At 38.0% G+C, this 12,634-nt stretch overlaps 2 protein-coding genes across 2 annotated transcripts; both read left to right on the top strand.

Moving 5' to 3' along the window:
• The first annotated feature begins 6,388 nt into the window (after positions 1 to 6,388).
• On the top strand, positions 6,389 to 8,545 carry LOC149209410 (proline-rich receptor-like protein kinase PERK7). The gene is made up of 2 exons (XM_089398617.1): positions 6,389 to 6,569; positions 8,064 to 8,545. The coding sequence occupies exons 1-2, from the start codon at positions 6,389 to 6,391 to the stop codon at positions 8,543 to 8,545; spliced, it is 663 nt and encodes a 220-aa protein (XP_089254743.1).
• A 2,021-nt stretch (positions 8,546 to 10,566) lies between these two features.
• On the top strand, positions 10,567 to 10,881 carry LOC149209409 (putative serine/threonine-protein kinase PBL3). Its single transcript, XM_089398616.1, has one exon. It carries the CDS (start codon positions 10,567 to 10,569, stop codon positions 10,879 to 10,881), a length of 315 nt encoding a protein of 104 aa, XP_089254742.1.
• The last annotated feature ends 1,753 nt before the right edge of the window (positions 10,882 to 12,634 follow it).

Here is a 12,634-nt window from a genome sequence, read left to right as displayed (position 1 = left end):
CTACATCAGATAAAGAACTTGTCATTTGGGAAAACAAGAACAGCAAAGCCTATGCATTGATCGCAACATCTGTAAATGAAGAAGTAAGTCATCATATTTCATCTTATTCCACTGCCTTTGAAGCTTTACAAAAGCTGAAAGAGCTCTATGACTCACATTCTGCACTTGAAGTTGTTCAGCTCATGATTAAACTCTTCACTCTTGAACTGAAAAATAATGATCCTCTTGCTCTTGCATCTGAAGTAAAGTCTATAATGCATGATATTAAATCCACTAAGGTTGAGCTGGATATCCCTCTTATTGCCTTTCTCAAAGCACTCTATCCTAGTACATACTCCAATTATCTTGAGTCATTACAAGAAAATGGAAATCTTAAAGATATAACCTTTGACTCTCTTGTGAAAAAGTTTGCTAAAAGAGAGAAAGCCTTTGGAAAGAAGACAGTCCCTGAATCTTCTGAAGAGACTGTTTGCCTTGCTCATAAAGAAAAGCATCCTGCTCAAGATTCTACAAGAGGAAGAGGTGGACGAAGAGGAAGAGGAAGATACTTCAGAGGCAGGGGGGGCAGACATTCTCAAGGAGAAAAGGCAGATCTGCATTGCATTCGCTGCAAATGAAATGGATCACATGATGCTTCTACATGCAAGCTACCACGGGACAAAATTGAGCAGAGAAGAAATCAGTAGAAAGGTAAAACTGATGATACAGACAAAGGTAAAGCACCTGAATCCGCTCACTATTTTGAGGCACAATGTAACATTGGAGTAAATGAAGATTTGTTTAATGCTTCACTTGCTTCTTCGAAAAATGATTGGCTGCTTGATTTAGGAGCAACCTGTCATATGACTCATAGAAAAGATTTTTTTGAAGATTTCACTCACAATGTTGATGGAGCAGTATACTTTGCAGATCAGTCAAAAATCAAGCCATCAGGGCTTGGCACAATCAGGCTTAAACTGCCTGGTCTTCCAGACTTTCATCTGGACCATGTTCTATATCTCCCACAGCTCAAGAGAAACTTGCTATCCCTGGTCCACATCCGCTAGCAAGGTCACTCCATTCATATGTTTGATGGCAAGCTTGAGGTAAGAAAGGAATCTGACCACTCACTTGTCATGAGGGGTATAGAAGAAGAAAGACTTCTTAAACTGCAAGGAACCTCTGCTCATGCACAACATTTCTCATATATTTCTCATCATGAAGAAGGTACACTTCCGTCAAGTTTATTATGGCATGCTAGATTTGGACATTTAAACTATGATAGTCTCCGCTTGTTGAAGAAAAATGGTATTGCTGGTTTGCCTACAATTCCTAGAAAACATAAGCAATGTGATGCTTGCATTCTAGGAAAGCATAGCAAACAGTCTTTTCATGATTCACATTCAAGAGCACATAGGAAGCTTGAACTATTTCATTCAGATTTATGTGGTCCAATGCCTGTTCCTTCTGCAAATGGAAATAAATATATCATGACATTTATTGATGATTACACCAGAATGTGTTGGGTTTATTTATTGAAGAACAAATATGATGCTTTTCAAACATTCAAGAATTTTCATAAGTGGATTGAAAATGATGCACAATCTCATATTGGGTCTATTCGCACTGATAATGGAAAAGAATATACATCAAATGAATTTGAAAACTATCTTCGCCAACATGGGATCAAACATCAAACAACTGTACCTTATAATCCCCAACAGAATGTTGTAGCAGAAAGAATGAATAGAACAATCTTGAATATGGTACGATCCATGCTTTTCTTCAAAAATGTAAAGATAATGTTTTGGGCTGATGCTGTTCTATGTGCTGCATATATAAAGAATAGATGTCCATCTAGTGCTATAAGAAACAAGACTCCTTATGAATTGTGGTATGGACATGTTCCTTCAGTAAAACATCTCAGGATTTTTGGTTCCACCTGTTATGCTTTAATACCAAAGGTACATAGAAACAGACTTGGTGCTAGAAGTTGTAAGTGTATCTTCCTGGGGTATTCAAACACCTCTAAAGCATACCATCTCTATGATGAAGTAAATAAAAAGTTTGTTGTATCTAGAGATGTCATTTTTCTTGAATCATCCAAATCTGACAGTGTTGTTGAGCGGAAACTTGATCGCTTGGATAGATTCACAAAAACGAAATCATTTCAAGAGTTTGATAATCAGATTCCACATCTTGAAGGGGGGATTCCTATACTAGATCAACATGTGGAATCTTCTTCTGAAGAACAATCTCCCTTGCATGAAACTCCAACACTGGATGATCCTTTAAGTGATGTAATTGATAGAATTGGGAGACTCAATCTTGATTCTGTCCCAACTCAATCAACAGATCAGCCTGGACCATCTCAGAAAGGTCCCCCAAAGTGGCTGAAAAAGACACTTGAAAGTGTTCATCCTGATGAAATTGGAAAAACAGGAACCAGAAATACAAACCGACAAGATGGAGGTGATGTAGATAACTCTAATTCACCTGTTGATATGGATGTTACTTATGATTGTGAATTGAACTTTTCTACAGATTTTGAACCAACTTCCTTCAAAGACGCTGCTTCTCATGATGAATGGAAAGAAGCGATGCAAAAGGAGTATGATGCCCTCATAAAGAATGGCACTTGGAAGCTGGTTGATCCTCCATTTGGAACCAAACCAATTGGCTGCAAGTGGGTCTACAAGAACAAATACAAAGCTGATGGCTCACTTGACAAGCACAAAGCTAGGCTTGTGGCAAAAGGTTTAACACAGAAGGAAGGAGTCGATTATGAGGAAACTTTTGCCCCCACAACAAAATGGGCCACCATCCGGACACTCTTTGCACTAGCTGCTCAGAACGGTTGGAAAGTCCATCAAAAGGATGTAAAAACTGCATTCTTGAATGGAGATCTAAAAGAGAATGTTTTTATGTCCCAGCCCGAAGGATTTGCTATGAAAGGACATGAACATAAAGTATGCAAACTTGTGAAGTCCTTGTATGGCCTCAAACAAGCACCACGAGCCTGGTATGAAAAACTAACTGAGCATCTTCTGAAACTCAACTTCAAACATTTTGATCTTGATGATGCAACTTTATTTGTCAAGAAAGTTGGCAAAATAGTTGTATATCTTGTGGTATATGTAGATGATCTTTTAATGATAGGGAACAATGAAAGCTATATTGCATCCATAAAGAAAGAATTAGGAAAAAGTTTTGAAATGTCTGATTTGGGCTATGTTCATTACTATCTTGGCATTGAAGTAACCCAACATCCAAAATCCATATTTATTTCTCAAAAGAAATACATTGGAGATTTGTTAAACAGATTTGGCATGACAGAGTGCAATCCTCTTTCTACTCCAATGGAACAAAACTTGAAGCTCACATCTATTGAAGGAAAGGAATTTGAGGATGCAACAAAGTATAGACAGCTTGTAGGAAGTCTCATCTACCTCACTACTACCAGACCAGACATTTCATTTGCTGTTGGAATCCTCTCCAGGTTTATGCAAAAACCTTGTGAGGGACATTGGTCTACTGCAAAAAGAGTTCTAAGGTACTTGAAGGGAACTCAAGACCTTGGAATCAAGTATACACAGGTGGACGACTTCAGCTTGATTGGATACTTTGATTCAGACTTCAATGGAGACAAAGAAACTGGGGTATCTACTTCAGGATATGCTATGAGTCTTGGATCAGGAGTTGTCTCCTGGAGATCACGCAAACAATCAGTTCCAGCAGATTCCACAACAGAAGTAGAATACGTGGCAGCAGTTGAAGCAACGAAAGAAATTGTGTGGCTCAGGAAAATTCTTGAAGATTTGCAGGTAAAACAAGTACAATCAACTCCACTCATGATTGATAACACCTCTACAATAAAGTTGGCCAAGAACCCAAAGTTCCATGATCGCACTAAGCACATCAATACTAAATATCATCTGATCCGACATCATGTTGAGGCCAAAACAATCCATCTCCGTCATTGTTCCACAAATGAGAAAATTGCAAACATCTTCACCAAAGCGCTTGGAAGAGAAAAGCTTGAAAGATTCAGAACGATGCTTGGACTCACCAACATCCCTTCAGATTAAGGGGGGGAATGTTCACACCTAATCCTCAGCGGTTGGGTAAACTGGAACGTGAACAGTCATCAAGAAGATGAACTGATCCATCTCATTTATGTATATAAACAATAGTTCTCTAATGAAATAATCAATCAGTTTTCTTCTACCCATTCTGGAGTTACCCTGGCCTGACAATTCCCTGCAATCTAAACTAATGTTAGCATTATTGGAGGGCATTAAAAGTTATCTCAACATTCAGGAACACCCTGGTATATACCAACATATAAGCACAACAGGTCCCTGACCTCCTACAACACATGGCGATTACACCCCACATATATATTGCATGTGAGTGCATGTTTGTCCAGTGGCAAAGGCAGGTTTCGATGTGATGGTGAATCACAGGAAGGGCACACAGCTTGCAACAAAACACATCGTGCAACAAACTGAGGCACATTAAGGTCAGTGCACCGAATTGAGATGGTGAATCGACACAGTCACGGCGTTGTTGGAGAGCTGCGAGTTCCCCTATTTGCAGCCTTCGTCGTAACTTGCTTCTGTCCAGGTAGAAGTGTAACTTCCATCTATCCAAGTAGAAGAGGCAGAAGCATAACTTCCATCTATCCAAGCAGAAGAGGAGGTTTCTATCGCCTTTCGTACTGAAGACGTGTTTGGGAGCATGCTGAATTACATTTCAGAATGCCACGGCTCCCCTTCCATCCATATAGGCCTGGGTTTATTCAGTTAAGGATCGCTTGATTTATGGAGCTGCCAGCCTTGCCATGCCCGCAACAATATTTCATAGGTGAATAAAAGAAGAAAATACTTACTAGCGTAGAAGGCCATGAGGTTGAACCGCGAGGCAAATCTTTAAGGCTACTCAATCCTTCTGACTCAATCAATACTTCTAGGCTAGACGTCAAGGCGCAACTTCTTCCTTATTCATTGAGACTATGTAGTACGCTCCTTTCGCTTCCTTGCTCTACTTATCTTCACTTTGCCTTTGTTCATCTGAGTAGCGCGTGTATAAAGATCTTCTTTGTAGAGAGCATAATGGATTCAGGGTGGTATTTGTTGCTGTCTCCAATCCCTTCTGTCCTTTTTTCACTTCCGTTTCCCTGTTCCTCTAGCTTTGAACCTTAATGCATGTCTCTCTCTTTTCCTGGGGGCAGCTTGTTTCATTGAGGATCGATCCAAGCAGAAGCCCACCTCTGTTTCCTGTCTAGCGTTCATAAGAGAACCCGGGGTGTATATAATATGGTGTCTTCACTCCACATCTTTCTATATTAGGCAAAATACATAAGCAAGGTTTGGTAGCATTCGGTAGCAAGGTCTGGTTCTCTTTATCATGTCTACTAGAGATGAGATGAATGACTGGTTCTTAGGATTCTGAAAAAGAGACGAATGAATAGTTCCGGTCCCTGGGATTCCTAACCTTTCCCTCCACCCTCTACACAACCTAGTTCGTTTAGCTCAGCCCATATTGCCTGTATCTATCTGCTCATCCGAGAGTGTTGGCAGCTAGATGAGACAAATCGCAGAAGGCTGCGAAGTTGAAACTGAAGCACGTGCAGTGGGCAGTTGGATTATCCTTCTGCCTCCTGTATTGACATATGACCATGATACAATGTTAAGTGGCATGGTTTAGGCTCTGCATGCTATGCCATAGAGAAGGAGGTGAAGCATGTGGCACTCATGGGAGGGCCCACATGGAGGTGTTTTAAGTTTTAGTTTTTTAAGAGCTTTATTTCCTTTTAATGCTAAATTACATCACTAATATACCTTCTTTGGTCATTGCAGGTTATACTTCTCTTACTAGTGTACAACGACCTGGTCAGGGTTAGCTATCGCTGCTTTTCGGTGCAACTGAATATATCATACGTCTTGTGTGTGTTATATATGTGAAATTGTAAAGTTCTAAAGGTTGGAGGCTGAATTGAATTTGAATCTCCGGGAGCTTGAATTATAATTGTAAATTAAATTCTCTTTGTGCAGTAAAGAGTAAAATATCCATTCCAGAATTCAAGAGCCAGTTGAGCTCGTCAGCTCTTGTGTGCCGCGGATGAGCTGAGAGCACAATGGCTAGCTGTAAGATTTTTTTTTCCTTTGCTTTTTAATTTGCATGCCGTCTCTCTGACTTTGAAATTTTCTCTATAACATGTAGGACCAAAACTTTCCCTGGTTTTCGATGATATCGCTTGTCTGATACAATGTTTTGGAGGAAACAATCTTTATTACAAGTTGTAAAATTATACATATTATAATTCATTCCTATGTTTGATCTTTTTTTTTTGCTTCACGCAGTGAAGTTTTTATATTACACAAGGGTAGATTCCTACACAGTGGCAATGGTGATATCAGGTAGAGTGGTGAGGTTAAGAGGCTTTTGTTGTTCTAGAGGAAGAGGCGAGTGCTTTCTTGTGTATGATTTTGCACCCAATGGCAATCTATTGCTATTTTTGGATGCAAAATATGGGACGGTACTCGATTGGCCTGCCAGGGTAAGGATTGCACATGGTTTTGCGAAAGGTAAGTCTAAAACTGTTCTTTGCAGGGGATTTCCTTGTTGGTTAGCTGTTGGTTTTATTTTCAGATGTCAGTGTTTACTAGGGAATACTTGTAGGGAACACCTGTATTAAGTTATTAACCCAGATCTGATATGCATCTTCAGATAGCCAAGCCAAACGTTGTGTATGTCCATTCCAATATTTCATATATATAGGTAATTTTGCATAAACATAATGCATCCAGGCACCATCTAGATTTTATAGATTTAATGCATCTAGCTTCTATACACATGTACACACAAAAAAAGGAATGGCACAAGTCTTTTCTCTTTTAGAGGTGAGGTAGGGAAGGCAGACTCGCTCACAAAATTGATGGATCACTCTCACTCTCATTAGAACTGAACTTGCACTGCTACTTTGCCATCTAAATTTAATGTAAACACACAAATATATAATAATTAATGGATCACCCCACCCTCATTTGGTCTGAGCTCACTTCTTGAATCTCTAACCATGACTAGAAACTAGTATAGATCCATCTAACTCTAGGATCAATTCTAACATTTTGTCCCAAGTTGTGAAGTCAGGAGATGCATCCTCAATCTTCACAATCTTGAGGTGCACATCTGACCCGGGTTTAGATGGGTCTATGTTATTTTCCACATCCGATGCACCCAATATGTTGTCTAAATTCAACACTCTGCTGCACAGAGGTACACACAAACAAAAAGAGTTAATGAATTATCTCACCCTCACCTGAGTTGTAAAACGCACAGTATTTCTCTGGGTGCACCAACTAATGAAAATAAGCTTTGGGCATATGCATAAGCCACAACCAGCTTTTTTTGATAATAATAATACTAACTAGTGGAATGTTATACAAAATTCCCCTCACAAAGAGAAGTTGCCACATATGTAGTGCAGGCAAGCAGATGATGGTGCATCATCATATAAACATGTTCAACCAATGTTCCACATTTTCAAACACACTTCCCAGCCCTTTGGGACTTTCAGAATCATTAAACTGGTGGTATTTAAGGTTATGTAAACTGGCAGAGATTTGTCCGATCTGTTACATGCCCGGAGATATTAAATTTCTCGAGGTGCTAATCTCAATGTTTTCCTACAACTGCTTAAAGTGTATCCTATGGAGGCAAAAAAATTAAGATTGACATTACCTCCCTGTATATAATAACTGGACAGAGAAAATATTTATAATATCACATTCGCACGAGGGCTACATACAAAAAACAAAAAGTGTTGATAGACGTCTAGGGCACAAAAATATTGAGCAACAACCAACTCCATAGGTTCATGGAAAACATACCCACATTTAAGTATTTGGAGTATTGCCTAAATTTCTAATCAAAATTCTCCACAAAACGAACATGTTTCGATAAAATAACTAGTAAATGAGATAAATAGATCATTGGTATGGTATACTTTAAGCCTGTCGTTTATTTATGTTGATAGTCACTCGTTGTTTGGTTTTGTTATCTGGTACCAATCTGTGCAGGCTTTGAGTATCTACATGAAGGCATAAGCAAAGCTGTTGTGCATCAAAACATCTCAGCTGAGAAGATTCTTCTTGATCAACACTTAAATCCTCTTCTTTCAGATTGTGGTCTGCATAAAATTTTAGTGGATGACATAGTGTATTCAATCCTGAAATCTTCTGCAGGCATGGGATATTTGGCCCCAGAATACACCACAGTTGGTCGTCTTACAGAGGAAAGTGATGTGTATGCTTTTGGAATCATACTGCTACAGCTTCTCACTGGAGAAACAAGGATAAACTCTTCTTCAATAAGGCCTCTTGTACAATCTCGGAGGCCGGATGAATTCATTGATATAACTCTTGGAAAGGAGTACTCAAAAGAAGAGGCTTCTAATTTAGCATGCATTGGATTGGATTGCACCAGTGAGGTTGTTGCTCAAAGGCCTCCTATCAGTGTTGTACAACAGAAACTCACTTGGATTGATGACAAGGAGCAATGATGACTACTTCAATTCACTTGATCAGGCATGGCAATTTTAGAATGTGGATTCATCCAAACATCTCTATTTGGTCTTTTGGTTAAAGATCCATATCCATGTGTAAAAGGTTTTTCATTACTTGAAACATTCATTAACACTTAGGTATCCTTCAAATCCTTTGATCTTAAATTCAAATACCTTTTTTTCTTCCTGTATAGATTATATAGATGCCAACGTTTAACCAAGAAAACAAATTAACCATTTTGAAAGTGGATTTCAGTTTATGAATTTCGATGTTTAAATTATGCAAATATTTTTCAATATTTTAATTGTTTGGCACAACGCTAACCAAGGGTTGTACCCTTACCTAGGAGCTTAATTTTCAATATCTTCATCCAGATTCTTATTAAGAAAATGTTTTGTATGTTATGGATGGTCATGCAAGCCTGCCACATTATTTGGTTGTATTTTTCTTATATTCAGGTAATGCATGCCCTGTGCGCTTATGAATCATACATATTCTGCCTTAACTGACACATCGACAAATATCTTCAAGAAACTTTACTAGGGAAGACCTATATTAAGTTATTAACCCAGATCTGATATGCATCCTCAGATAGCCAAGCCCAACATCGTGTATGTCCATCCCAATATTTCATATATATAGGCCATTTTGCACAAACACAATGCATCCAAGCACCATCTAGATTTTATAGATTTAATGCATCTAGCTTCTATACACATGTACACACACAAAAAGGAATGGAACAAGTCTTTTCTCTTTTAGAGGTTAGGTAAGGAATTGATGGATCACCGAATTGATGAATCACTTCACCCTCATTTGATCTGAGCTCAATTCTTGAATCTCTAGCCATGACTAGAAACTAATATATATCCATCTAACCTTGGGTTCAATTCTAACATTTTGTCCCATGTTGTGAAGTCAAGAGATGCATCCTCAATCTTCACAACCTTGAGGTGCACATGCGACCTAGGTTTAGATGGGTCTATGTTATTGTCCACATCCAATGCACCCAATATGTTGTCTAAATTCAATACTCTGTTGCATAGAGGTACACACAAACATAAAGAGTTAATGAATTATCTCACCCTCACCTGAGTTGTAGAACACATTGCATTTCTCTGGGTGCACCAAATAATGAAAATAAGCTTTGGGCATATGCATAAGCCACAACCATCTTTCTTTGATCATAAGAATATTAACTAGTGTAATGCTATACAAAATTCCTCTCGCAAAGAGAAGTTGCCACATATGCAGTTTAGGCAAGCAGATGATGCTGCATCATCTATAAACATGTTCAACCAATGTTCCACATTTTCAAACACACTTCCCAGCCCTTTGGGACTTCTGGAAATCATTAAACTGGTGGTATTTAAGGTTATGTAAATTGGCAGAGATTTGTGTGATCTGTTACATGCCCAGAGATATCAAATTTGTCGAGGTGCTAATCTCAATGTTTTCCTACAACTACTTAAAACATATGCTATGGAGGCAAAAAAATTGAGATTGACATTACCTCCCTGTATATAATAACTAGACAGAGAACATATTTATAATACCACATTCACACCAGGGCTACACACAAAAACAATAAGTGTTGATAGATCTCTAGGGCACAAAAATATTGAGCAGCAACCAACTCCATAGGTTCATGGAAAACATAACCACACTTAAGTATTTGGAGTATTGCCTGCATTTCTAATCAAAATTCTCCAGGAAACGAACATGTTTTGATAAAATAAATTGTATATGAGATAGATAGATCATTGGTATGGTATATTTTAAGCCTATCGTTTATTTATGTTGATAGTCACTCGCTGTTTGGTTTTGTTATCTAGTATCAATCTACGCAGTCATTGAGTATCTGCATGAAGGCATGAGCAAATTTGTTGTGCATCAAAACATATCAGCTGAGAAGATTCTTCTTGATCAACACTTAAATCCTCTTCTTTCAGATTGCGGTCTGCATAAAATTTTAGCGGATGACATAGTGTATTCAATCCTGAAATCTTCTATAGGCATGGGATATTTGGCCCCAGAATACACCACAGTTGGTCGTCTTACAGAGGAAAGTGATGTGTATGCTTTTGGAATCATACTGCTAAATCTTTTCACTGGAGAATCAAGGATAAACTCTTCTTCAATAAGGCCTCTTGTACAATCAGGGAGGCCAGATGAATTCATTGATATAACTCTCGGAAAGGAGTACTCAAAAGAAGAGGCTTCTAATTTAGCATGCATTGCATTGGATTGCACCAATGAGGTTGCTGCTCAAAGGCTTCCTATCAGGGTTGTACTTCAGAAACTCGCTTGGATTGATGACAAGAAGCAATGATGACTACTTCAATTCACTTGATCAGGCATGGCAATTTTAGAATGTGGATTCATCCAAACATCTCTATTTGGTCTTTTGGTTAAAGATCCATATCCATGTGTAAAAGGTTTTGTATTACTTGAAACATTCATTAACACTTAGGGATCCTTCAAATCCTTTGATCTGAAATTCAAATACCTTTTTTTTTTCTTGTATAGATTATACAGATGTCAACATTTAACCAAGAAAAAAAATTAACTATTTCGAAAGTGGATTTCAGTTTATGAATTTTGATGTTTAAATTATGCAAATATTTTTCAATATTTTAACTATTTGGCACAATGCTAACCAGGTGTTGTACCCTTACCTGGGAGCTTAATTTTCAAGATCTTCATTTAGATTCTTATTAAGAAAGTGTTTTGTATGTTATGCATGGTCGTGCAAGCTTGCCACTTTATTTGGTTGTATTTTTCTTATATTCAGGCAATTCATGCCCTGCATATTGTCAAGATATATTGTAATTAAGCCATACTTCTTGGCTCACAGTTTTTTAGGAAGTCAAAATGGCATTATTTTGGTTTCATAATTTAGTTACTCTGTCTAAATGTATACAATTGGCATCACTGTTCTTTTGTTTTACTTTTGAAGAGAGTTACCACTTCTGAGGGTTTGTATTCCTCTATTACTACTATATATTTTGGCTTAAATGATATAAGTGAGTGGGTTCTCTCAGTTATATTATAGTTCTTTGTTTGTGTACTATACCTTATAAGATTAGAAATTTATAATATATTAATCTCTTATTTTCCTTTAATTAGTTCACTCTTGTATTGTGATTTGATTTCCAAGAATTACCCGTTTCATAACTATTGGTTGGAATCATTTGGCAGATGATGGAACAAGATGTGAATGCTTCTAGAGCTCCAAATTTAACCTCGAAAAAATTGAATCTGCAACATAGTATTTCTCTGAAAAGAATCTATTGGGAAAAAACAACTATTGTGCTGCTTACAAGCGGGTATTGAGGGACGGGTCTTTTATGGTCATCAAGGCATCAGTAAAATGAGTTGCAAAATGGAGGAATTAGAATTTCAAGAGTGTCTAAAGACTCTTTCGCTTCTTGGGCATGAAAATGTGGTGAGGTTAAGAGGATTTTGTTGTTCTAGAGGTAGAGGTGAGTGCTTTCTTGTGTATGATTTTGCACCCAACGACAATCTATTGTAGTTTCTAGATGCAAAAGATGGAAGGGTACTCGATTGGCCTGCCAGGGTAAGGATTGCACATGGTGTTGCAAAAGGTAAGTCTCAAACCGTTCTTTGCAGGGGATTTCCTTGTTGGTTAGCTTTTGGTTTGTTTTCAGATGTTAGTGTGCTTATGAATCATATGTATTTTACCTTAACTAACACATCCACAAATATCTTCAAGAAACTTTACTAGGGAAGATTAGGGAAGACCTGTATTGAGTTATTAACCCAGATTTGATATGCATCTTCAGATAGCCAAGCCCAATGTCACGTATGTCCATCCCAATATTTCATATATATAGGCCATATTGCGCAAACATAATGCATCCAGGCACCATCTAGATTTTATAGACTTAATGCATCTAGCTTCTATACACATGTACACACATAAAAAGGAATGGCACAAGTCTTTTCTCTTTTAGAGGTCCGGTAGGGAATTAATGGATCACCGAATTGATGGATCACTTCACCCTCATTTGGTTTGAGCTCACTTCTTGAATCTCTGGCCATGACTAGAGACTAGTATAGAT

The sequence above is a fragment of the Pinus tabuliformis genome, chromosome 1_2, assembly GCF_031772625.1.
Source record: "Pinus tabuliformis cultivar Carrire ecotype Pingquan chromosome 1_2, CPIR1, whole genome shotgun sequence".
In the NCBI taxonomy this organism is placed as follows: domain Eukaryota; kingdom Viridiplantae; phylum Streptophyta; class Pinopsida; order Pinales; family Pinaceae; genus Pinus; species Pinus tabuliformis.
This window is presented reverse-complemented; position numbering and strand designations above follow the sequence as displayed.

Excerpts from the sequence above, each read along its gene's own strand:
- LOC149209409 (XM_089398616.1), top strand. The coding sequence starts at position 10,567 with ATGGGATATTTGGCCCCAGAATACACCACAGTTGGTCGTCTTACAGAG.
- LOC149209410 (XM_089398617.1), top strand. The coding sequence starts at position 6,389 with ATGGTGATATCAGGTAGAGTGGTGAGGTTAAGAGGCTTTTGTTGTTCT. Across the intron at positions 6,570-8,063 it reads TGCACATGGTTTTGCGAAAG|GCTTTGAGTATCTACATGAA; the intron begins GTAAGTCTAAAA and ends CAATCTGTGCAG.